The following is a 24,728-nucleotide window of genomic DNA, read 5'->3' on the forward strand; positions in this document are numbered from 1 at the left end:
TCCATTCATATATTCCCTAGTCCTCTCTTGCTTGCCATCACAACTTGTGTCAGTGAGTTCCAAGGACCCAGTGTTTATCGGAGCCAATATTTATTTACATTTATATCCCGCTCTTCCTCCAAGGAGCTCAGAGTGGTGTACATGGTTATTTTTATCCTCACAACAACCCTGTGAGGTAGGTTAGGATGAGAGAGTCATCCAGTGAGTTTCATGGTTGAATGGGGATTTGAACTTGGGTCTTCCCAGCCCTAGTCCAACACTCTAACCACTACGCTATGCTGGCTCTTATATTATAACCTCTATATTTACATTAATGCAATTAGGGACCGTAAGCCTACACTTCCCATTCATGGCCTGATTACAATCGTGCATGCTTTTCCCCCACCCTCGTCTACTCTCCTTCAGCCTCTCCTCCAAATGTGTGCCGCCTCTATCCTCCTTCCACTTTCCCATTTCCACGATCATCCGGTGAGTAATCGGCGTATCACTCGGTGTGTCTGTGCAAGGAAGGAGACACCTTCCCACACGCTCCTGCCTCCGCGCTGCTCCCAGCTCCTCGTCCGTCGTCGTCGCCGTCCTCCTCCTCGGAGCCTTCCTGCTAAATAAGAGCGGGGAAAGATACTTACTTGGAGCCCGGGGTGTCCCCGCCTACGTGGGAGGAGGAGGAGGAGGAGAGGGCGTGACTCGCTGGAGGCGTGGCCTCGCGCCTTGAACCCTCCTACTCTCCAACTTTCCTTCCCTTCCCAACCGGCGTAGGGAGATGGGGAGGAGATTGATCCGCTTTCCCCGCCCACACGTGGCTTGAAGCCCCGCCTCCTCTTTCCTTTTTGGTGCCTGGCGCGCTTGCAAGCTTCCAGCGGCTGTTTTCTGCAAGGGAGGGAGAGAGGGAGGCGGGCCAAAGGGTGGGAAGCAACCGGTTAAAACCCTTCCCGCTCTCGGGAGGCGGCCAGTCAGCGGAGGCAGCGCACCTGGGAGCCGGGAAGGGCTGGCTGCTCCGGAGGCGCCCCTTTCAATGCTAGCAGAGGCAGGAGAGCGCGCGGGGAAGCGCAGGGGCAGCCGGAGGGCCGCGCTGGGCGCGCAGGTGTCCGAGATGCTGGAGAATGGGTCCTTACGGAACTGCTGCGGGCTGGGCGGGCGAGGGGGCTTTGGCTTCTCACAGAGAGGCGAGGAAGAGGAGGCGGCGGCGGCAGTCGGAGCAGCAGGGGCGGAACAGCGGCCGGGCTGGGTGGTCACGGCGCTGTCCAGCGTGCTGATCTTTACCACCGTGGTGGATATCGTGGGCAACCTGCTGGTCATTATCTCGGTGTTCAAGAATCGCAAGCTCCGGAACTCGGGTAAGAGAGAAGAGGCGGCTGGAAGGGTGCGTGCCTCTGTGTGTCCGTGTCCCGTGTGTGTGTTGCACGGGTGGTCGAGGGGTAACTGTGCAAGGTGTCGTGCAATTCTGGTCCGGCTCGCTGTCCTCTCAGCCGCCTCGTTTTTGCATTCCACGCACGGGAAATTGAGGCAGAGAGGCCAGCAGTGGTTGTAGGATTTGAATCTAGGTCTGACTCTCCCTCGTTTGTCCACTGAAGCGCATCGAGGGGAAGGGGATAGGGGTGCAGTTCCTACCTAAGCTTTTGAGGAGTCCCCCCACAATTTACTGAAGTCCTCCGAAACCCATTTTTCAGCCCCATCAAGTTTAAGTAAGTTGGTCTCCAGACATGCCCTCTGTCTGCATCCTTTTCCATGCAAAATGGGAAGACCCCAGAAAAGACTTATCTTAACCACGTTGTATGCTACTGACTGCGGTATATTATTTCAGTCTAGGCTTAAAATCATCCTATGCTTATGACCCAGTGCCAAAGGCTACCAAGCCCCAGTGCTTAGTTTCTAGAGTGGATCTGCCTGGAACACTTTTGCCCCCCAAGCTATTACCACTCACACGTAAAAACAGCTCTACACAGTTCATCCTGCTTCTCACAGTGGCTAACCAGATGCCCCCAGAAAAGCGCCTTTCAAGCAAGATATCTAAGAGAGAGTCCTTCCCCCAGTGATGCCATCCATAAAACTGTCATCCAGTGGCACACTGCCATTGAATAATAGGCTATTCTCGTGCCTAAGAGCTGCTGGTAGACCCTTCCTCCGTGAACTCGTCTTGCCCGTTTCCAAAGCCATCTAAATTATTGGCTATCACCACAACTTGTGGCAGTGGCCACCAGCTGTGATGGCTTTGAAACAGCCTTCCAAGTGCCTCGGGTTGCAGCTACTCAATACGGAATTAAAAGCACTCTGTGCATGCTCTGAGGCATTTACTGCTTCAGTATTGCTTCACAGGTTCGGGTCTGAATTGGAAAAGGATTCCATGACTAACTCCCGGGAAGCTTCACCAAGCCCCACCCCCATCCCTAAAGCACTCTACACAGTTCCTCCCAATGCGCCCAGCAACTCCTTTCAGCTCCTAAACTGACCTGAAACCTACGTCCCGCAATCTAATCCTCCTTCCGTGTCTAACCTATACAGCTTCAGCCACCTGCATCCTCAATGCGTTATGTAGTAGCGAGTCCTCCTGGTTAGTTTCACTAGATCGTAACTTAGTCTCTCTGGATACGGAGACCAGCCTGGGTTCTGCAGCCAACCTTGGGGGCACTCCGTGAACTCCTCAAGCTTTGCACTGGTCGACTGTGAATTCAAATGGCCACAGCTGCATGCTGTGCCCTGTATCCAAAACTGCATCTAACCCAAATTGTATTCCAACCCTTCTCTTGAGCCTTATGCCTATAGCGTGCACTATGATGATGTTCTTCACACTCCATATTTGCGTATAGTTTCCTTGAAAGCGCTCGGGACGTTTTCGGTTTTATGTGGCAAGAGTTATAAATTATTCCCCTTTCCTCAGCCTCTGAGAACGAGTACACTCCCTAGCTCTCGAGTTCGCTCTTTTGGGGGTGGGTGGGTGGAGGGTTCGACTATCACCTTGTCCTAAATGGATTGAGATAGTAATCAGACTCGCTGTTGTCAACAGAATTTATTGTCTATAGAACCCATTTCCTGTTGTATGTGGGCTGGGATTGGCAGGATGAACGAGGGGACATTCAGCCTCCTTAAGGGCTCCTAAAACAATTTACCAGGAAGTAGGTCCCATTTTTCTCATGGCACGTCATTTCCAAGCTAGCTGCTCAGGATCTTATCCGGGAGTTGTGTTATAAACTTGTGGAAGTGTTGCCTTCCTTAGTAGCTATAACCCTCTTTTCCTCTCTTTGGCCGCTGCACGAAAAATCCAGAGGAGGGAAACAAGCAATAAAAGACACGATCCAGCTGAAGTTACGCACGTTAAAGTCCAGTTGACTACAAGGGGGATACTTAAACATTTAAGTCCGGGGTTAAAACCAATGGATCTTATAACTGCGGGGTTTTATGCGTGCCTGCTCGGAATTCAACCTGACGATGTCGGGTGGCGCTTGCTTCCAGGAAAGCGTACATAGGACTTGCTCAGAAAAGTGGATTACAGCCGTCCTTTGGCTGGATCGTGGTGAACATGGGTTCGAAACATCATTAGACTTGCTTGTTGGACAAGGTGGCTGGGATGTCTTTGTCTCTCACCCCCCGCGCCCCCCAATTTATGCTGAAGTTCAACTTTTAGGGGTATTGGAACACATGCAGGCAGATAGTTGCCGGAATTGTCTCAGTAAACTAAAGAGACAATAAAGGTTTACTCTCAATTACGTTGGTCATTTTATTAACCGGGCGTGGGGAGGTGGCGAATTTCTGTCCCGTAGCGAAGCGCTTGGTTCCTGGCTGAAACTGACAGCAATTTGTCCTTTCCAGCCTCGTTTGCGAAACTCTCCCTCTGTAGGGACATCTTTTTAACTGCAGGCTTTGGAAGTGGAGCGGGATCGGCGTGCGTTTCAGCACCTCGGAGGCAGACAGCTCCAGAGCGCGTGGCCTTTTCCGGTCTCGAATGAAGTTGAATTTCAGGTGGGGATTCCCCGAGTCTGCCCTTCCAGTAGCAGAACTTTAGCCGGTGGAGTTAGATTAGGTGCGGGGTGGTGATGATGGTACTGCTGGAAAAGTTCCCATCTGGCAGCCCTGATGCTTAAAAGGGATCGTGCTGTGTGTGCTTTTGCATCCTCGCGCTTCCACATTACTCCGCTGGGGGTGACGAATTGCACGAAGGTAGCTGTAATGCAGCACAGTCCTGTGCATGTTTGGGGTAAATTGATAGAATCTTTTACGGCCCTTTCCTCCCTGGGGTGTCATGCCTGCCTTTGGAATGTAAGCCCTAGGGCAGGGATGGTGTTGTTTCTAACCTTGGTTCAGCTTCAGCTCCTAGTACGCTTAATAGAAATAAAAGTGTTTGCTCACTTCTAGTGCATAAGTCCTACTGTGTTCAGTGAGGCAAGTTTGACTAGGATTGCACTGCTTGTCTGTTACACTGTGTGTGGGGGGGCTTTCACGGACTGAAATGTTCTCCTTGACACAACTCATGACAAGTGGGCTCTACTCCATAAAAGTTGAATGTTAATTTTTGAATGGGTTTAGGGCTGTATGTAGCTCAGTGGTAGAGCAACTGCTTGCATGTAGAAAGTCCCAGGTTCAATCCTGGCAGCATCTCCAGGTTGGGCTGGGAAAGACTCCTGCCAAAAACCTTAAGAGAAGCTGCTTCCAGTCAGTGTAGACAATACTGAGCTGGATGGACCAGTATTCTGACTCCGTATAAGGTGGCTTCCTATGTAAGGGAGCGTAAGTAAGTGTGTGTGTGTGTGTGTGTGTGTGTGTGTGCGTGCACGTGCATGCGCACACACGTGCATTTACTCAACTGATGGGCATACCTTGTAAGTTTGTTTTTTGTTTTGTTTGTTTGCTAAGCAATAGCGAGTTGGTGGCTGTGTGGTGTAGAAGTCAGAGTGTTGGGCTCAGAACCAAGCTCTACATTATGACCAGCAGAATTGTGTACTTCTTTCTTCCTGCCCAAATAGCAGTCATGGGGGGCATCTAGATTGTTGCGGTGTGGAGGCAGAGGGGCTGTAACCCTTTGTCCTTGCCATGTTGCTGGTCCCGACCACCCCTGCTTAATGGTCCAATGGGAACTTTCTTCAAAGGACAAATAGTAGCTGCAGGGATCTCCAGTCTGGGTCAGGATCATGGTGGGGCAAAGAGTTAGCATCCCCTTGCCCCATACAGTGGCCTCAATCTATATCACCCCTCCATCACCTGTTTGCGGGGGGTGGGGGAGCAAGCACACAATTGACAGGTATCTCCTTATCATAGCATGTAGTTTGACATGCAGACTGGGGCCACTGGGTTCAAATCTGCACTTGGCTGAAAGGTTTACAGGGTGACCTTGGGCTGGCCACACCCAGCCTGACCTAGCTCACAGGGTAATGTGTTGAACTCATTGAAGGAAGGGGGCGGGGTTAAACAATGCAAATAAGGCCATTCACATGGCCTTTACAGGGTCAGGGAGGGCAGGCAGGGAGGAGGTGAATCTACCTTCTCCCCAGATGAGCAAGGAGCTCTTCGGCAGGCAGTGCAAATCACTGGAGGTGAGAAGGTGAGGGTTAAGAACATAAGAACAGCCCTGCTGGATTGGGCCCAAGGCCCATCTAGTCCAGCATCCTGTTTCGCACAGTGGCCCACCAGGGTTGCATTAATAAAGCAAACAACTGCCCTAAAGCCACTAGTCCTCTTTGTTTTGTTTGAGAAAGTTACCTTTCTCTCACAAGTCTGAGGAGACTATTCCTGATTTCACATCAAGGACAACGGAAGTGGATAGGAATGATATTCACAAAAAGGGCCTATCAATTGTATACACAAATTCAATCTAATTGCCCGTTTACAATACAACATGGATCAATAGACAAACATTCTCTTGCATCCCAATAAAAGGAATAAAGTCAGTAGAAAAGTCCCAAATGTAACAATTCTATTATGCAGCCATTTGGAGATGAAGTAGCCTCAAGTTCATCCCACCATAGCATAGTAGCTACGAGACTGAACTACAAAGAGCACTTGTTTGCTTCTGTCCAGAATGCTTCTGCCCAAAACGGGGAGGAGAGCTGGTCTTGTGGTAGGGTACATGACTTGTGCCCTTTGCTAAGCAAAGTCCACCTTGGTTTGCATTTGGATGGGAGACTACATGTGAACTCTGTAAGATATAGGGCTGTAGCTCAGAGGTAAAGCATCTGCTTTGCATGCAGAAGGTCCCATATTCATTCCTTGGCATCTCCAGGTAGGGCTTGGAGAGACCACCTACCTGAAACCTTGGAGAGCCACTGCCAGTCAATGTAGACAATACTGAGTGGAATAGACCAATGGTCTGACTCGGTATACGGCAGCTTCCTATGCCCCTTACTCACTTGGAGGCCTTTGGCAATCCAGTCCCTCTCAGCCTCAGCTGCAACATGGGGCATCATTGGCAGGGTGTGCGCACTAAAATATACTTTGTACATGTGTGTGATTTTCATTTCTGTTGTGTGCTTTCCATTTCTCTCCACATTCATTTATTTTGCTGCTGCCGTTTAAAGTCTCTGTATGAATGCACAGGAGTTCAGGATCTTTGTATAGGATTGTCTTCTGCTGAGAGGTAACGCAGTGTTCTTGGCGTGGGGGTACAGAGACTAAGTTACTTCACAGATTCTTTAAAGATGAATACAATAGAAGCTTACTGATTTTAAGTTCTTATGTTAGCTTGGCTCTCTTTTTAGAAGTGGAATCATTTACTTGCTTCTTTACAGGACAGTTGTTTTGAGCATCACTGGATCTTTTCATACACTTCAGGCATTGACAGCACTTAAGGGATGGCTTTTAAACTCCCCCATCTCTCTCCACTCAGGGTTTCCCAGGGATGCTGCTCTTTTAATATTGGCCTTAACCCCTTCCTGTCCAAGTCATATTCCAAACCCAAACCACCACATAACTCGATACATGTTAACATCCTTCAAACCTCATCTCGCCAAAGGGATAATAATACTAACTTACAGATGTTGTACGGCAGGGATGCTCAAACTTGGGTCCCCAGATGAGGTTGGACTACAGCTCCCATCATCCAGAGCCACAATGCTTGACACAGTAGCTGTGGATGATGGAAGTTGTAGTCCAACAAAATCAGGGGACCCAAGTTTGAGAACCCCTGGTGTAAGGTTCACAATGAGGTAATTCATGTGAAGCACTTCAAACACTCAAAAGCACTGTACAAACACTAAGCATTATATATTATTACAATGGCTCAGTCGAATGAAAACTTCTGGGTAGGAGTGGACAGGGACAGAGCCTCAGGAAGGCCTTTCACCCACTCAATGTGGAGCTGAGAGTGTCATCAAAAATGGATGGAAGAACCAGCAATGCACACTATCTTCTTTATATATAATTCTCTTAAATTTACCGATCGCTAATCGCATGCATGGGAGCTCTTGCAAGAGTTTGCGAGCAGCTGCTGGATAGGATAGCGATGGGGACAGGGGAGAAAATAAGGATGCCGGACGAGAGCAGGAGGTGGCTGCTGCCGGGATTTGGCGGGCAGGTGAGAGGAGGGGGCGGGCTGGCTTTCTGGCTGGCCCGCCAGCCAGAAAGCACGGTGGGGGGGGTGGAGAATGGGGGCGGGGAGAAGAAGCCAGCCTGCCAGCCTGAAAACACAGGGTGGGAGAGAGAAAGGCAGTGGTGGTGGGTGAGCCGTCCAGAGGCACAGATGTTCTGCACCCAGCCCACTTTTATTCTTAGTCAAGAGACCTGGGGGGGGGACCCTAAAGGAACACAACTCACTTTCTCCATCTCTTTACACCAAGGATTCACAAACTTGTATCCCCAGATTGTGATGGACTACAACCCCCAACATCCCCATTTGCCCATTGTGGCTGGAAGTGATGGGAGCTGTAGTCCAACAACATCTGGAGACTCAAGGGTGAGAATCCCTGGCTTGCACAAAAGCTGGGAGTAAATCTTAAGGAAAAGAAGTCAGCTGCTTAATCAAGACCACTTCATGGCTTCCTCACCACCTCCTCCCAGTAAAAATTCTTAAGTTACTAGGCAATTGATGAGCAAATAGTCACACATTTGTTTCCTAAAACAGAAACTGCTTTGGGATGAATGCTAATAATAACACTTCCTCCTCTCAACTCATATTCCTTCCCGGTAGAGCTCCCTTTGTATATTTCCCCCCATCCTCTCATCTCCTTCCACCTGCTTTTCTCCAGAACCAATTCAAACTAGCCCTCAACTTTATCAGGAGCCATCTTTAATCTCAACCAATGTAAGAGGATAGAGAGGATCTTGGCATATGTCTACACCTCTCATTTTCTCTTTCGGACAGGGCTGTGCCACTCTGGACCTCCAGCTGTGTGGGAGGAGCAGTCCAAAAACAGCTGGAGGGCTGAAGATGTGCAGCCCTGCTTTGGGATGGCCAAATAAAAGAAGGAGGGCAGAAAGGCTCTTGCCATTTGTGCACTTGCACAGAATTTCAGTGGGCTGCTTGTTGTAAATTGGGCAGCTTGTCCCCTTTGCTAAGCAGGGTCAGTCCGTGTTTGCTTTTGAATGGGAGACCACATGTTTGAGCACTGTAAGGGATTCCCCGTAGGGGATGGGGCCACTCTGGGAGCAGCACCTGTATGCTTGCATGCAGAAGGTTCCAAGTCCCCTCCTTTGAACCAGATTACATTCACAATATATTCTGGGTTGTATACTATTATTATATACATTAATCTGTGATAATATACATCAACATTCCATACTTCCTACAAGAAGCTCAAGATTCTCCCCTTTCCCATTTTATTTGCACAACCACATTGTGAGCTAGAGGTAGATTAGGCTGAGAGATTGTGGCCTTGTTCACACAACTATTCAAATCTAGGTTTAATGTGGGTTCCTGACATTGGCACAATTGTGTGAGCCCACTCCAAGGCAAGAATCTCAGATTCATCTCGGCCCATAAACCATCTTGGCATGCATTCCCACAATCACACTAATGATGGTAACCCATATTAAACCTAGATTCAAATGACTGCATGAACCAGGCCAGTGATTAGGCCAAGCTCACCCAGTGAGCTTCAAAACTGAGTAAGGATTTGAACTTTTCTCTCCAATCATAGCCCAAGATTCTAATCACTACACCACACTGGCTGCCATGTGTGTTGGAGGAAAGAGGCTGCCTTTAGCAAGGCAAATGCTAGATGGTCCCTCCAAACTGTATTGTGAGAATTAATAAACAGATCACATTTGTATCAGATCTTTTCTCTAAGAAGCTCAATGGAGCATACAGTGAGGTTGTGCACATGACCAGTACGGGGGTGGAGTAGGTGGGGGAAGGTAGGGTAGGCCCTATCTTTCCCCCAGATGACCGGTGCTCTTTTTGGCATGTGCCTGCACACCCACATGATCCATGCTGCTCCAAGCAGTGTGGATCTCTGTAGGCTAGGAAAATAAGTCCCGACCTCCAGGAATCCCCAGATGCATTGTGCAAGCAGCATGGTGCATTGAGGGATTCCCACTCAAGCTGGTCACTCTAGGTGCCCGGCTCTGTGTATGCTTGGGCTGCCTGCAGCCTGAGAATAAACACAATTCTGGACTTGGGGTTGAGGATGCACTTGCACCCTCTAACCCCTGTTAAGAGCCAGGGTACAAATTTGGGCTAGTGGGATGTGTGGAAGTACTGGGATTGGGAGTGACCCCAGCGCTCCACAGAGCAGCCCAATTGGTTAGGGCTGCTCATGTCGATAGCCTCACCGAGTTGTCAGTTTATGCTCCATTTGTTATCCTCAAAATAGCAAATAACAAAATCAAAATAATTCTGTGATGGGGATTATTTAGTAGCTGGCCCCAGATCATTCAGTATTACTCAGTAGCTGGCCCCAGATCATTCAGCAAGTTGCTGGCAAAGTTCTGAACCAGGCTGGAAAATGATTTGGGGAATCAGAAATGTCCACTTCAGATATGCTTGCCAAAATAAGAGATGAGCTACAGAGAGCCTTCAGGAGAACAACTTCTCTCATGGTCTCTGGGCTCTGCACCCAAGTGTACTCTACTCAGCAAGTTTCTACACATGAGTAGTGTGGAGAGCATAAGAAGGTTCTGCGGGGAGAGCGGGTTTGACTCACTCTCCGCGCAGATGAGTAGGCAGCTCTCCCTGGGAGGCCACCCACACGATTACCAGCTCTGTCACGGAGCTGGTTGGGGTGGTGGGGATCGGGGGCCTCCCAGTCTCTGGAAGTCCCAGCATGCCCTGTATGTGTGGGGGGCATTATGGGGAGCCTCCTGGTCAGGGGGCTACTCATGAATTGCTGTGGTGCGGAGCTGCACCACAGCAACACACAATCAAACAAATGGGATTAGTGGAGCATGTGCTCTGCTAACCTCGTTTAAGGGGGTGCAATTAAGCAGGCTTGCTGCCGGGAGCCACATGGCTCCTGGAAGTTCGCACACACGGTGGAAACGAGGCTGGGCTCCCTTATCCTGGTTTCCACCGCGTGTGAGAATAGCATCAGCATGTCAAGGTGACAGAGAGGGGTGTGTGTGAAGGAGTCCAACCTCCTTTCTCCATGCATTGCCACAGTTTCTTCTGCTTTTAGATGGTAGGGATGTGTGAACTGGTTCGAAGGTTCGAATTAGAACCAGACCAGCCATCAGGTTTGAGCTGCAGGTTCGAATTCGAACCAAACATGGGGTGGTTCTATTCGAACCAGTTTGAACTGGTTAAAACCTCCAGAAGTGGGTGGGGTGGTAGCTAGCACCCATGAATACCTCAGAAACCCCCCTCAGAAACAACAAAACCCAGTACCCCATGGGTTAGAAACCCATGGGGGTGGTTGGCACCCTCTGTGCACTACACCACTAACTCTGGGCCATCCCAGCACCCCACAAGTGGCTTTAAGGTTTTTCTCCATAGGGAAGAATGGAGGTTTCAGCAGTCCCATAACTGCACTTGGGGGGTGCTGGGGTGGCCCAGAGCGAGGGTGCCAACCACCTCCATGGGTTGCTAGCCCATGGGGTACTGGGTTTTGTTGTTTCTGAAGTGTTCTGAGTGTAGATTCTTTGGTAGCATATTAGATTTTCAATGACAAACCATGAATCCACTCTCATTGCTAACCTTAAAGACACATAAACTTCAAAAATCACTTAAAAATCAGCCTTTTGCCCAATTCCTTTCAAATAATTCTGATAGCTTCCTTGCCCCCCTTGGGCACTACCACCCACCACCCTCTGCTCTAGGCCACCCCTTTGCCCCCGACGTGAAGCTATACATTTTCTGACACGTCCATGCTTCTTTACGGAGAAAAACCTTAAAGTCGCGTAAACTTCAAAAATCACTTAAAAATCAGCCTTTTGCCCAATTTTTTCAAATAATTCTGATAGCTTCCTTGCCCACCTTGGGAACTACCACCCACCACACTCCACTCTAGGACACCCCTCCCCCCCTGACGTGAAGCTATACATTTGCTGCAATCCTCATTATTCACTATGAGGAATTCAAAAATACTTTTAAAATCCACCAATAATCGGAGGAGTGTCCAATTGCCTTGGGTTTTTGGGGTGGTAGGCACCCCTGAGTGCCTACCACCCACCCCACTTTTGTGCCCCTAGGTGCCCCACAATAGGAGATATGGGCTGGTTCGGGTCCCATTATACCCTATGAGAAAAATAATTACAGATATTCATTTAAAAAATCATAGGGGTGTCCAATTGCTTCGGGGTTTGCATGGTTGTTGGAACCCATGGGTGCTCCACAATAGGGAATAATGATCTGGTTCGAGTTCCATTTAACCCTATGAGGAAAAAAATTAATTTCAAAAATTCATAAAAAAAATCGTAAGAGTGTCCGATTGCTTTGGAGTTTGGGTGGCAGGTACCCCGGGTGCCAGGGGTATGGGCTGTCCATACACCACACTAGCATTTTATGGAACCATGTTCTCTGCAGCCAGGCTTCACAGGAGATTAGCCTACAGAGATGACTTTTGTGTGGTAAAATGCCTAAGAGACTGAGCTGTGAACCAGAAAACTCTGGGTTTAAATCTGCCCTCTGCCCTGAACTCTCAGTGGCCTTAGGCAAGTTACCATTAGTCAGCTCCAGATCTGTAAAATGGAAAAAATAATACTGACTCACCCTATAGGGCAACAGTTTCTAGAGGAGTAATTGTGTTCATCTGTTGCACGTAAAACAGAGTTTTGTAACTCCTTAAAGACTAAAAATAGAGCAGGAGATATGAAGATGATGATGATGATGATTACCGAAGTAATTTTATTTATTATTTTATTTTTACACTTTTATCCTGCTCTTCCTCCGAGGAGCTCAGAGTGGTATACATGGTTATTTTTAACCATGTACAGTAGTATTACTTTACTTTACAGTAATATCAACAGTACTACTCAGGAATTGCTCTAAAGAACTACTTACTTTCAACAGGAATACTTAGGAGTAATTTGGTTTGGTTGTCAGCAAATGGCAATTATAATTAAACTCCATCAGTCCAGAACTGCTTTATGATAAGACTAACAGAATACATCCGTGTTTGTTCTTAAGCTTGTAGAGAAAGTTTTCTCCTTTGAAAATGTCATAACTCTTCCACTGACAGTTAACTCATGATCAGTGATGGCATTTGTGTTCGTGAGCCATGATGTCTATTCCTTGTGGTAGATAAGACAGTGCTGCCATGGGGAACGTTTTGTTGCGGTGATGAACAAACTCATTTGTGAGCACCAGAAGTTCTTGTGAGCTGACAAGATATCACTTGGAAAGGGGTATTTCAGCTTTTATTCATCATTAGTGGCTCCCAGTTCAGCTGAAAAAATGAGCAGCACCTGAGTAAGGTTATCCAATAGCCTTTCTCCTGAACTAGGGGTAACAAATTCCTAAGATAAAGGACAGGGAAAGGCTGGGGACAAATTTGAGGGTGCTCCCCCTGCTCAACAGAAGCCAAGATTAACAGCACCAACCAAGCCCCATCAATTTACAGACTACAAAAGGAAATGTCCCTGCCCCAACTTCTCAAACCACCATATGGGCCAAGCCTCTGGTTCCCCAAGTGTGCATGCAAGTCCAGCTTCTGGTGTTGGGAAGAACATGTCAAGATTACGTGTGTCCTGCAAACCCACCAGTCTTGGGCATGTTCTACCCTTCTTGTATTTCCAACATCTGTCCTGCACTTCAATCTTGGTTCAGAACCACTAGTAGGGTAGAATAGGTGGAGACTGGTGGGTTTGCACAACACACCCAATCTTGGCATGTCCTTTCCCGACACTGGAAGTCGGTCTCACATGTGTGCTTGGGCATCCAGTGGCTTGGCTGATCTGGCAGTTTGCCGTGATGTCTGAAGTCACCCACAGTGAAACTGAAAGCTAGAAGCAGGGTAAATTGGGGAGTGTGTGCGCGCGCTAAGTTCCAGTATAAAGAAACTGAATTCCTGAACATTAACAGCTGACATTATCTGACTAATTCTGACAACAGCCCTGTAAGGCAAGTCAGAATTGTGAGTAGCAGAGTTTTGTGCATTACTCAACAGTTCCTGAATCTAAAGATGCAGAAGCCAAGGTGTCGTTCCCCCCCCCCCAATTTAGAAACATGTTCTTCATGGGAAAGATTTTACACAATGATTGCTCCGTGCCCACACACAGCCTTTCCTTTGAGCTTTTCACATCTCTTAATTCCTCCCAACTTCTTTTATTTTAAAACAAAGGGATGGGATTCTTCCCACGCCCTGAAACCCTTTCAAAAAGAATAACCTCCCCAGACATTCCTCTCCACTTGAGAGGGTTTAAGAGATTACACACAGTGCATAATTTCCATAGCAAGCGATTTGGGGGCTCAAGTCTGTCTGGTCACAGGAGACCTGATCTTGTGATATCAAGCATGAATTTGCTCACCTCTCCTCTTTGCTGCCCTTTCCTCCCACTGCACCTGAAAGTTGTTTGGAGCAGCAACATGCTGCCCAGCACCCCCTGCAATGGAGGATCGGCTCTGCCCCTCAACTCGCAGAGGCCATTTGTATGCCCAGCAAATGGCCACAGCACACATGCGGAGGCCAGCCGAGGGGCAGAGCTGGTCCTCCACCACAGCGGGTGCTGAGTGGCATGCCGCTGCTCCAAACAGCTCTCAGGTGCAGCAGGAGAAGAGGTAAGCACCTACTAATTTACAGTTAAAGGTGCCCCCCATTGCTCCCCCCTCCCCCGGTGGCACCCGCACCAACCACCACTGGTTCTGGTCATTTATTATATTAACTAGTATTTGTAAGCCCGTTTTAATAACGGGCTCTAGTGGGGGGGGTGCTGCTCTCGGCCTCACCTTCTCCTTTCTGCCTTTCTGGGGCCGCCGCCGCTGTTTCTCCTCTCCGGGAGTGCCGCCCCCGCAGCCCATAGCCCTGTCACTGGCTTTCCTTGCACTCCTGCCGGGCAGGCTGCGAGTGGGAAGGCGGCTCGCCCTGGGGACTCGACTTCGGCGAGCTCCATTGGACGCGTGCCACGGAGGGCCCCGCCGGTGGTGCCCGCGCTGGTGACTCGCCGTGCCGGCGTGGGACGCTGCCTGCCATCGGCCAGCAGCTCGCATCAGTGCTGCTGAGCCCGGCAGGCCATGGGGTCGCCCGCCGACCAGCCCCCGCCACAGGCGGTGGACCTTTTTCGGGACACGTGGGTGTGCTACTTGGGTGAGTTGGCGGAGCACGGCACGCTGGCGACAGAGTAGGCTCACTGGGAGCGAGGGGGCTTCCTGCAGAGTAGGCACGTGGAGGCTTATCGCCTGGGAATCCCCCTTGACTCGCGAGTCAGTGTCCTGCTTCTGCTGGGCTCCGGGAATCCTCCTTGTGAGTACGCGCGCACACACGGGCACCTGCGCCTCTGCCCTCCCCGTGGCCGTCTTTGATACCCGCGGCTGGCCTGGAGCCACCGCCTCTGCCTCCCTGCGGCTGCCGCCGCCGCCTCTGCCCTCCCGGCCAACATGGCCGCCTGGTGTCGGTGGTCCTGTCTCCCTTGGGCTGTTCTGGGCCTGCGCAAAGCGCAGGCCCAGAACAGCCCAGGGAGACAGGGACGCAGATGCCAATGTTCCAAAGCCACGGACACCCACTTAGGGTTTTATTATAGAGGATTCTCCTGGGTGTGCCTTGGAATGTGTGTCCCAGCGCCCAGCTGATTGGCTGGGTGGTGGACAGGCCTGATTGGCTGAGGCGCACCCAGGAGGATTGGTTGCCGTGGCAGCAGCAGGCCTGGCCGCAGAGGCCAGAGGCAGCGGCAGGCCCAGCCCAGCCACGGAGGCAAGGCCCGGGGGGTCGGGGGAGAAAGTGGGAGGGCAGAAGTGGTGGTGGGGAGGAGAGGCAGCTGGGACTGGGGCGGAAGGTGCAGGAGGGAAGAGGTAACTGCCGGCCCCAAAGAGCGCACAGATGCTCTGTGCGGGGTCGGCTAGTAACCTATAAAGCCCTAAACAGCTTCGACCAAGGGTATTTAAGAGAATGTTGCCTTCACTATGAGCCCCATCGCTCATTAAGATAATCTAGGAGGGGCAAAAAACCCTAATACATCGCAGACAATGGTTTTAGCCCATCCCTCTCTCTGATATGCTCACTTTCTATTGACAGGAAGCATCTTTTACATAGGGCCGGAGTTCCCAACACTGCATCTGCAGATGGTGTTAGACTATTACTCCCATCATCCCCAGCCACAATGGTCTTTGGCTGATGAGAGTTGCAGTCCAACACCAGGCATCTATAAATCCAATTGCTGGTTCACCAGTGGTGAGTGCCCCTAGCCCCTCTGGTGAGCAGGACACCCAGCACTACACAGGTCTCCTCATCAGAGGTCTCATTTTCCTTGTCATGTTTGAGAAGGCAAGAAGCAGCAGGAATCCTTTCTGAGAAGCAGGAGTGACTCCCACTGTTTCTTACGAGCTCCCCATCCCACTTCAAATAACAGAAGACCCACTTATCTCCTAAGCCCTCTCTTTGTGTTCCAGAAAAGGATCTGAGGGAAGAGAGGGGATTGTTGGTGACCACCGATTATGGCGAGCTAGGGCACCTAATGGCACAGTGGGGAAGTAACTTGCCTAGGGAGCAAGAGGTTGCTGGTTCGAATCCCCACTGGTATGTTTCCTAGACTATGGGAAACACCTATATTGGGCAGCAGTGATATAGGAAGATGCTGAAAGGCATCATCTCATACTGCATGGGAGATGGCAATGGTAAACCCCTCCTGTATTCTACCACAGACAACCACATGGCTCTGTGGTCGCCAGGAGTTGACACCGACTCAACGGCACAACTTTACTTTAGTGAACTAAGCCTAAATTTGTGGATCCCTGTCCAACACCATCTGTCATTCCAAGGTTGGAAATCTGCTGACAGAGGGGAACCTTGAACATGCGATTTCCCTACCTGCAAACTCTGGAATGGTACAGTCCATTCAGCCCTTTCATGCCCCCTTCCCCCAACTCTGCAGCAGGTACTGATCCAGCCTCAGCTGCCAGTCATCTAGTAGTGAGTCATTAAGTGCATGTGTGAATCACTGGGGAGTTAATCGCTAAGCTGTGCACTTACATGCCTCTGGATTGTGCTAGGTAAGTTCAGCCATTTTGGAAATGGAAGGCAAGAAAGAGGTGCAGGAATAACAAGGCAGGTGGTTCTCAAGGGAAGGCTTTTTGAATATCAGAATTAAAGCCTATTTGTATTGTGGAAGGAATGAGTCAGAGGAGAATGACAGTTTTGAAAACAGTGAGAAGAGGTGGAGGGAGCTGGGATAAATTCTACTGGGAAAGTTTTTTTTGTAAAAGAGGGATTAGATGCCATGGGAGCTGAGAGAGGCAGCAGAAGAGAACGCAAGCAAAAGCATCTGACTTGATGGGAGGGAGCAGGAGATGGTTTTGCAGATGCTGAATAACTTCTTAATGAAACCTGCTCAGAGACAGCATCAGACTATCATTTGTGGGGAAAGAAATGGGTGAGCTCAGAAGGAAGCCCCTTTCTTCAAACAATTAACATGTATTTATGATGCAAGCCATAGATATATGTCCTCATCCTCTCCCAAGAAAGGTAGCATAATGTAATCTACTGATACTGCAAGGGAAGCATGTTAGGGACCGCAGACTAGGTCTTAGAGCTGGCCAATGGTGTAGTTACTATTGGGCAAGGGGGGAGAGGTCCCTGGGCTGTGTGGCCCCCTGCCTTCTGGGTGCTGACTGTGCCTCCTGCATCTGACATCAAATGCAGGGGCATAGCTGGGGCATACATGCAGAGCACTGAGGCAAAGAGCCACTGGTTTGAACCTGTCCCCCATCTACTGGCAAGTTTCCTATGCCACTGGAGCTGGTAAGCGTCTCTCATAAGTGATGGACTAGACCAGTGTTTCCTTGTTAATGTGCCACAGTGACTTGCTCTGAGTTGGCTCCAAAAGCAGAGAGTTTACATTTCTTTAAATCCTCCCCTCTTGGAGCTCACTGATTTCCTTAGGTGCTGGGAGGGATGTGTTCTTCCCAGTGCATCATGGGACAAATCAGCTCCAAGAGTGGGAAGTTTTTAGCTTAAGCTTCTGGAGATGAGGAAGGAATCTGAAGTGAATAAAATTTTAAAACCACTCAGGAGTTTTATTGCCACAAAAATAAGAAAGACGTGTCTATATTGGGGTGAGGGAGCAGTGTGCCCCAAGGATCTTTTAAAGTGCGCATGCATCAGCTTGGAAAAGGTTGGGAAACACTGGACTAGACAATTGTTTCCCAGACTTTTGAACCTAGGAAACTGCCTGGGAAGTTGAGGTCAGACTCAGTGGTGCCAAAAGGATTTTCTAGGTCCAGCCTACTGCATATGGATCACCCCCCCCCACACACACACACAATCAACAATCCATTGCCAAGAACTGTGGAGTAGAGCTGCAACTTCCCCCTCGGTGTAAAGAGTGCACTGAGCTGTGTGTGTGTGTGTGTGTGTGTGTGTGTGTGTGTGTGTGTGTGTGTGTGTGTCCCAGTTCCCTACCCCATACCTGCCTAAATCCTCTTGGCTGAGATAATCGCCTGCCTTGGCTTCTCCAGCATAACCTCTTCCTCTGCTTTAGTCTCCCTTCCTTCCTTTGGAAAGAAGCAGAAGTATATTGAAGCCAATAGAGTGCTTAAACCCTCACCCCTTCTATAGATGTTGGACTACAATTTATAGATGTTGGACTAACCCATCATACCTGGAGGAGGGCCATATTGGGCAGGCAGGTAGAGTAGCATTTTCCCCACCAGGCTCCTGTTGACTCCAGACCCAGTACAGGAGGTTCAGTTCTGCTCCACCCACCTACCCACACTAGTTGGCAGATCAGACCATTGATCCATCTAGCTGAGTGTTGTCTACACTGACTGACAATGGTTCCCCAGGTTTCAAGCAGGAGACTTTCCCAGCCCTACCTGCGGAACTTCTGTATGCAAAGCAGATGCTCTCCTATGGCACTCTGACTTGTCTTCATAATCTCTGCACATATCGCCTTATGCCAAATCAGACCATTGCTCTGTCTAACTCAGCACTGTCTCCACTGAAGGGCAGTGGCTCTCCAAATATCAGGCAATCATCTTTCCCAGCCCTACTCGAAGAGGCCAGGGACTTAACTTGGGCTCTTCTGCAAGCAAAACAGGTGCTTTCCCACTGAGCTAGGACACTTCTCCTCTTTAATTCCCTCTACGAAAATGGATTGCACACTTATTCTTAGACCCTCGAGAGAGTTTATGTTTGGAGTATGTACCGATACGAATTGCCCACCCTCTGTGAAATCCAGCCCATGTTTTTCTATGAGTCTCGCTCTTGGGTGTACCTCCCGTTTGTAAAGAGGCAATCTCAGAGCCTCAGAGATGCAGGGGGCAGCCTCCAGGGAGAGCAGGTCATGCTGCTACTAGCTCTTACATAGGAACATAGGAAGCTGCCATATAGTGAGTCAGACCATAGTCTATCTAGCTCAGTATTGTCTACACAGACTGGCAGTGGCTTCTCCAAGGTTGCAGGCTGGAGTCTCTCTCAGCCCTATCTTGGAGAAGCCAGGGAGAGAACTTGAAACCTCGGATGCTCTTCCCATCCCCTGTGGAGGAATATCCATCCCTATTCCCATAGGGAATATCCATCCCCTATGGGGAATATCTTCCAGTGCTCACACTTCTAGTCTCCCATTCATATGCAACCAGGGCAGACCCTGCTTAGCTAAGGGGACAAGTCATGCTTGCTACCACAAGACCAGCTCTCCTCCTTGCTGCTGCTCTTCTCCACAGAGCTCCATTGCCTTCTTGAAATTACTTTTGCTTGAGTGGGTAGTTCTTCCAGTGCATCCTTGTGCAGCACACACAGTTGGCTAATTCAATTATACCCACAGAGATGGTGGCCCCCTAACAGAATCTAAATGGAAGGAGGCAAGGCCAAAGCAGCGACTCCTACAGAGATCCAGGAAAAAAACCTTCCCCTGTGGGCGGATACTCTGGGCGCGCAGGAATTTCTAACAAAATGTATTGCTCTTGACTTGCTCCCAATTATCTTTCAGCGTGCGGTTTGGGAATTATTGGACTAGATAGTCCATCTCTGGGGCTGGACCAAATAGGCTTGCAGCCATGGAATGGGGATAAAAGAATCTATTCTGATGACCAGTAATTCTAGACCGTAAGTCAAACGATTTCACCGGCGTCATTAAAAATCATTGGCAGGCATCCCTCTGGAGGCACAAGTGTTTGGAGTTTTTTTAATCAACGTCTTTTTACATTTTATTTTAAGCATTTTTACCCCACTCTGCAGCTGACGAGGCTCCTAGAGAGGCTTACATGAAATTAATGAAAATAGCTTCTTGTGAAAACAGTAACAAGTGTTTGTGTTTGGGTGCGGGTGTGGGCAGCGGTTGTCTTGATGGTTCCCTCCCCCCTCCCTGGGCAGTTGATGGTTCTTCTAGCCACTGGTGATGCAAAGAGGGTTTTTGTCATTGCTGGAGAAGCAGGAGCAGCTTGAGACAGTAGCGTCTCCATCATCTCTCCTCCTCCTTAATATCCTTCTATATTAGAAGTCAAGGGAGCTTACATAGGTTTTGCAGGCAGTTAAACTCTTGCATCGAGCTTAACCCTATGAAAAAGAAAAGAACCACCCTCTCTCATATGAACCTACCTGTCCATTAAGATCTTCCTTGGAGTCCTTGTGCTGTGTGCCTCGGCCCTCAGAAGTAAGTTGCAGCAGCTTAACAAAGATGTGAGATGCTGCCTGAATCATGCTGGCTGGGACTCTGGATGTTCTGCTTGGTGAGGAGGCGGGGAGCACAGCGGTGCCACGAGAACTAATGGAGCTCTGCTTCTGTGCCAGGAGAAGTACCAGAGCTCCACTCCTGACTGTTCCTGCTTGACTACACCACTGAGTATGGTGGATGGTGACATGGAACAGGGTCTTCTTGAGAATGGCACCAACATTGTAAAACTCCTTTCCTGTGGAAGTCTACCCTTACTGGATTTTAGGCTTCTAGAGAGCTTCTAGGGAGGCTTCTAGATTGCTTTTAGGATTAACAGAGAACTTTGTCATTGAGCAGTAATGGCCCGATGCTGATGTTCTGGTTTTCTCTTAATTCTGCTGACTGTGCTGGCTGTTCTTGTTCTGTGTTTGTGGTGTCTTGTAGTTTTTTTGGGGGAAATTGGTCTCCTTGGGTACACAGTGGGCTGGTTCTTGTGGTTGCAAATATGTTGGAGCAGCTTCCAGTTGAAATACAGCAGCTGTGCAGTCCCAAAAATGGATCCTGTGGGCAGTTAAAATTAGGGATGTGTGAACCGGTTCGAATTCGAACCGAACTAGCCATCAGGTTCGAGCTGCAGGTTCGAATTCGAACTGAACCAGGGGGTGGTTCGATTTGAACTGGTTCAAACATCCAAAAATTGGTAGGATGGTAGCTGACACCCAGGGGTATCTGCCACCCAACCCCCAAAGCAATCGGACACGCGTACGATTTGTTATGAATTTTTGAAAATTATTTTTATTTTTTTCTCATAGGGTATAATGGGACTCGAACCAGCCCATTATTCCTTATTGTGGAGCACCCATGGGTGCCAACAACCATGCAAACCCTGAAGCAATTGGACACCCCTATGATTTTTTAAGAATATTTGAAATATTTTTAATTATTTTTCTCATAGTGTATAATGAGACCAGAACCAGCGCATATCCCCTATTATGGAGCACCTAGGGGCACAAAAGTGGGGTGGGTGGTAGACAACCAGGGGTGCCTACTATCCACAAAGTTCCAAGGCAATCGGACACTCCTCTGATTATTGGTGAATTTTAAAATTATTTTGGAATTCCTCATAGAGAATAATGAGGATTGCAGCAAATGTATAGCTTCACGTCGGGGAGAAAGGGGTGTCCTAGAGTGGAGTGTGGTGGGTGGTAGTTCCCAAGGTGGGCAAGGAACCTATCAGAATTATTTGAAAGGAATTGGGCAAAGGGCTGATTTTTAAGTGATTTTTGAAGTTTATGTGTCTTTAAGGTTAGCAATGAGAGAGGATTCATGGTTTGTCATTGAAAATCTTATATGCTACCAAAGAATCTACACCCAGAACACTTCAGAAACAACAAAACCCAGTACCCCATGGGCTAGCAACCCATGGGGGTGGTTGGCACCCTCTTTGTACTAGACCACCACTCACTCTGGGCCACCCCAGCACCCCACAAGTGGCTTTAAGGTTTTTCTCCATAGGGAAGAATGGAGGTTTCAGCAGCCCCATAACTGTACTTGGGGGGTGCTGGGGTGGCCCAGAGCGAGGGTGCCAACCACCTCCATGGGTTGCTAGCCCATGGGGTACTGAGTTTTGTTGTTTCTGTTCTGAGTGTAGATTCTTTGGTAGCATATAAGATTTTCAATGACAAACCATGAATCCACTCTCATCTGCTAACCTTAAAGACACATAAACTTTAAAAATCAGCCCTTTGCCCAATTCCTTTCAAATAATTCTGATAGCTACCTGGCCTGCATGGGCACTACCACCCACCACCCTCTGCTCTTGGACATCCCTTTCCCCCCGACGTGAAGCTAAACATTTGCTGACACCTCCATGCTTCTTTATGGAGAAAAACCTTACAGTCACATAAACTTCAAAAATCATTTAAAAATCAGCCTTTTGCCCCATTCCTTTCAAATAATTCTGATAGCTTCCTTGCCCACCTTGGGAACTACCACCCACCACACTCCACTCTAGGACACCCCTTTCTCCCAGACGTGAAGCTATACTTTTGCTGCAATCATTATTCTCTATGAGGAATTCCAAAATAATTTTAAAATTCACCAATAATCAGAGGAGTGTCTGATTGCCTTGGAACTTTGTGGATAGTAGGCACCCCTGGTTGTCTACCACCCACCCCACCTTTGTGCCCCTAGGTGCTCCATAATAGGGGATATGGGCTGGTTCTGGTCTCATTATACACTATAAGAAAAATAATTAAAAATATTTCAAATATTCTTAAAAAATCATAGGGGTGTCCAATTGCTTCAGGGTTTGCATGGTTGTTGGCACCCATGGGTGCTCCACAATAAGGAATAATGGGCTGGTTCGAGTCCCATTATACCCTATGAGAAAAAAATAAAAGTAATTTTCAAAAATTCATAAAAAATCGTACGCGTGTCCGATTGCTTTGGGGGTTGGGTGGCAGGTACCCCTGGATGTCAGCTACCATCCTACCAATTTTTGGATGTCCAAACTGGTTCACAATGGTTCAAATTCGAACCAAACAAGGGGGAGGTTTGAGCAAAACCAAAACCGAACCACCCCCTTTGCTTTATTATTTATTTATTTATTTATTTATTTATTTATTTATTTATTTATTTATTTCCACTGCCCTTCATCCAAAGATTTCAGGGTGGTTAAGACAAAAACAGTAATAAAACTTCAATAAAAACAACCTGCTAGTACAAAAAGACAGCTACATTAAAAAGGGAGCTGGGGTGGGGGAGCACTCATTGTGCTTTAAACATTAAAAGCCTGTTTAAAAGGGGTGGTCTTCAGATTCCTCCGAAAGGCTGGGAGAGAGGAAGCCAGCATGTGGATCTCAACTGCGAGCGAGTTTCACAGCCTGGGGCAGTCACTGAGAAGGCCTTGTTCCCACGTGCTTGACAAATGAGCCTCAGAAGGTGTCGGCACGTGGAGCAGAGCCCCCGGAGCCAATCTAGTAAAGTGGGTAGATTCAGCAGGGAGCATGAGGTCCCCAAGGCATCTGGGGACCCAGGTTTTAAGGGTTTGATTTTGTCTCCATGCTTTCTATTGTTTTGCCTGAAAACCAGTGTTTGAGCATGTCTTAAACATAACAAGAGCCGTGTGTAGAGCCGAAGGGGGGGGGGTTTGCAGGGATGATCACTGGCCCATTGCTCCCCACAGATGATCACTGGCCAATTGCTGGGCAGGCAGATTGCCTACCCAGAAGAGCGGTGGCTTCGCTCAGGCATCCCAGCACCTGGCTGTGGCTCGCCCAGCAGCTCCAGGGGTCAGGCAAAGGGAAGCGCCACCGTGCAGTGCCCCACCCTCCGGAGCCCCAGTAATGCACCGTGCGAGTGTGTGGTGAATTTCTGGGGTCCCCCCTCCCCAAGTGTGTCCACCACAGCTGAAAGCAGCCATGGCAGACACACGATCAGAAAAAATGGGATTAGCAGAGCGCGTGCTCCGCTAACCTCGTGGCGGGGTGGTGGTGTATTCACCACACAGCTCCTATGACAGCACACAACCAGCCGAAACTAGGCTGGGCTCTCTTAGCCTGGTTTCTGCTGGTTGTGAGAATTGCCTCAACTTTTAATATCTAAATGCACATCTTTGTATCTAACTCTGTACCTGAGTGCACTGATCCATAGTAACTGCTGGAAGCTAGATGGTACTCTTAAGGAGTATGGCCATTTGTGAGCGAGGTCAGTTTGTACAGGAAAAAACCCCTGTGGTCTCCTACTACTGTCTTGAGGGGCCCTTGACTATCCCTGCCAGAACAGAAAACTTAGCTCAGATTACTCTAAAAGGGGGTTAGAGAAATTCCTGGAGGATTTATTTATCAGTGGCTATATTTATCACTGATAAATAGAGCCACCACGTTTAGGAGCAGTATACCTGTAAATGGGGACAGCATCTTGCCATGGGTGTCTGCAGAATTTTTTCCACTGGCGGGGATCCAAAAGCTGAATCCTATACTCATTTATCTGGGAGTAAACCCAACTGAATTCAGTGGGGCTGCCTCAGCCCAGGAGACACCTGTCCCCCTTTGCCCCCTCTCTGGATGCCCATGCACCTTGCTTGTGGGCTTCCCAAAAGCATCTGGCTGCCCACTGTTGGAAGCAAGACATGAAATGTGATTCCAATCCAGCATGGTTCCTATGTTTTAGTGTTTGACTTGTAATATGGTTGCAGACCTTCTTATGGCATAGAGTTAAGGAAGCAAATGGTTTAGAATGGGCAGGGTGTGGGGGTTAGAACTCTGAAAGCTTTTCCCTCCATTGCATACAATAATTGGTATGAATCAGCAGCATTTTCCTGGTTACATAAATGTATCTAACCTATTTTGTAAGAAGTGGAGTAATATCTGATCTTTAGAAATAGTGGGACTTGGGGAGAAATTGGTCCTTTCATTGTGTCTAATTTTGAAGAAGAAATAATTTTCCTCAAGATAGAGCTAAATTAAAACTTCACTCAAGGGCACCGAGAAACATGTGAGCTTGTCCAATCTTTTTCGCTTGTTGAGATGGGTTATGAAGGCGATGGAAACTAGAATTGCTCCCAGAACTGCTTCATGGTCATAATGGTGATGGCTCGCATGAACAATTCATAACACCCTGCAACAAAA

General features: G+C 48.7%; 1 protein-coding gene and 1 long non-coding RNA gene across 2 annotated transcripts in view; one reads left to right on the forward strand and one right to left on the reverse strand.

The window, feature by feature from the left end:
- Positions 1-882: 882 nt before the first annotated feature.
- Positions 883-24,728, forward strand: part of MTNR1B (melatonin receptor 1B) — a 70,990-nt gene continuing 47,144 nt past the window's right edge. Inside the window, exon 1 of the mRNA XM_053308299.1 lies at positions 883-1,334. Within this exon, the coding sequence (XP_053164274.1) occupies positions 1,013-1,334 (322 nt within the window). The 5' untranslated portion in view covers positions 883-1,012. The remainder of the gene's footprint in view (positions 1,335-24,728) is intronic.
- Positions 12,189-17,971, reverse strand: LOC128350278 (uncharacterized). Its single transcript, XR_008319233.1, has 2 exons — positions 17,914-17,971; positions 12,189-12,743 (listed from the first exon to the last, which is right to left on the reverse strand). It is a non-coding gene; the product is annotated as an uncharacterized LOC128350278 (long non-coding RNA).

The sequence above is a fragment of the Hemicordylus capensis genome, chromosome 3 (assembly GCF_027244095.1).
Source record: "Hemicordylus capensis ecotype Gifberg chromosome 3, rHemCap1.1.pri, whole genome shotgun sequence".
Taxonomy (NCBI): domain Eukaryota; kingdom Metazoa; phylum Chordata; class Lepidosauria; order Squamata; family Cordylidae; genus Hemicordylus; species Hemicordylus capensis.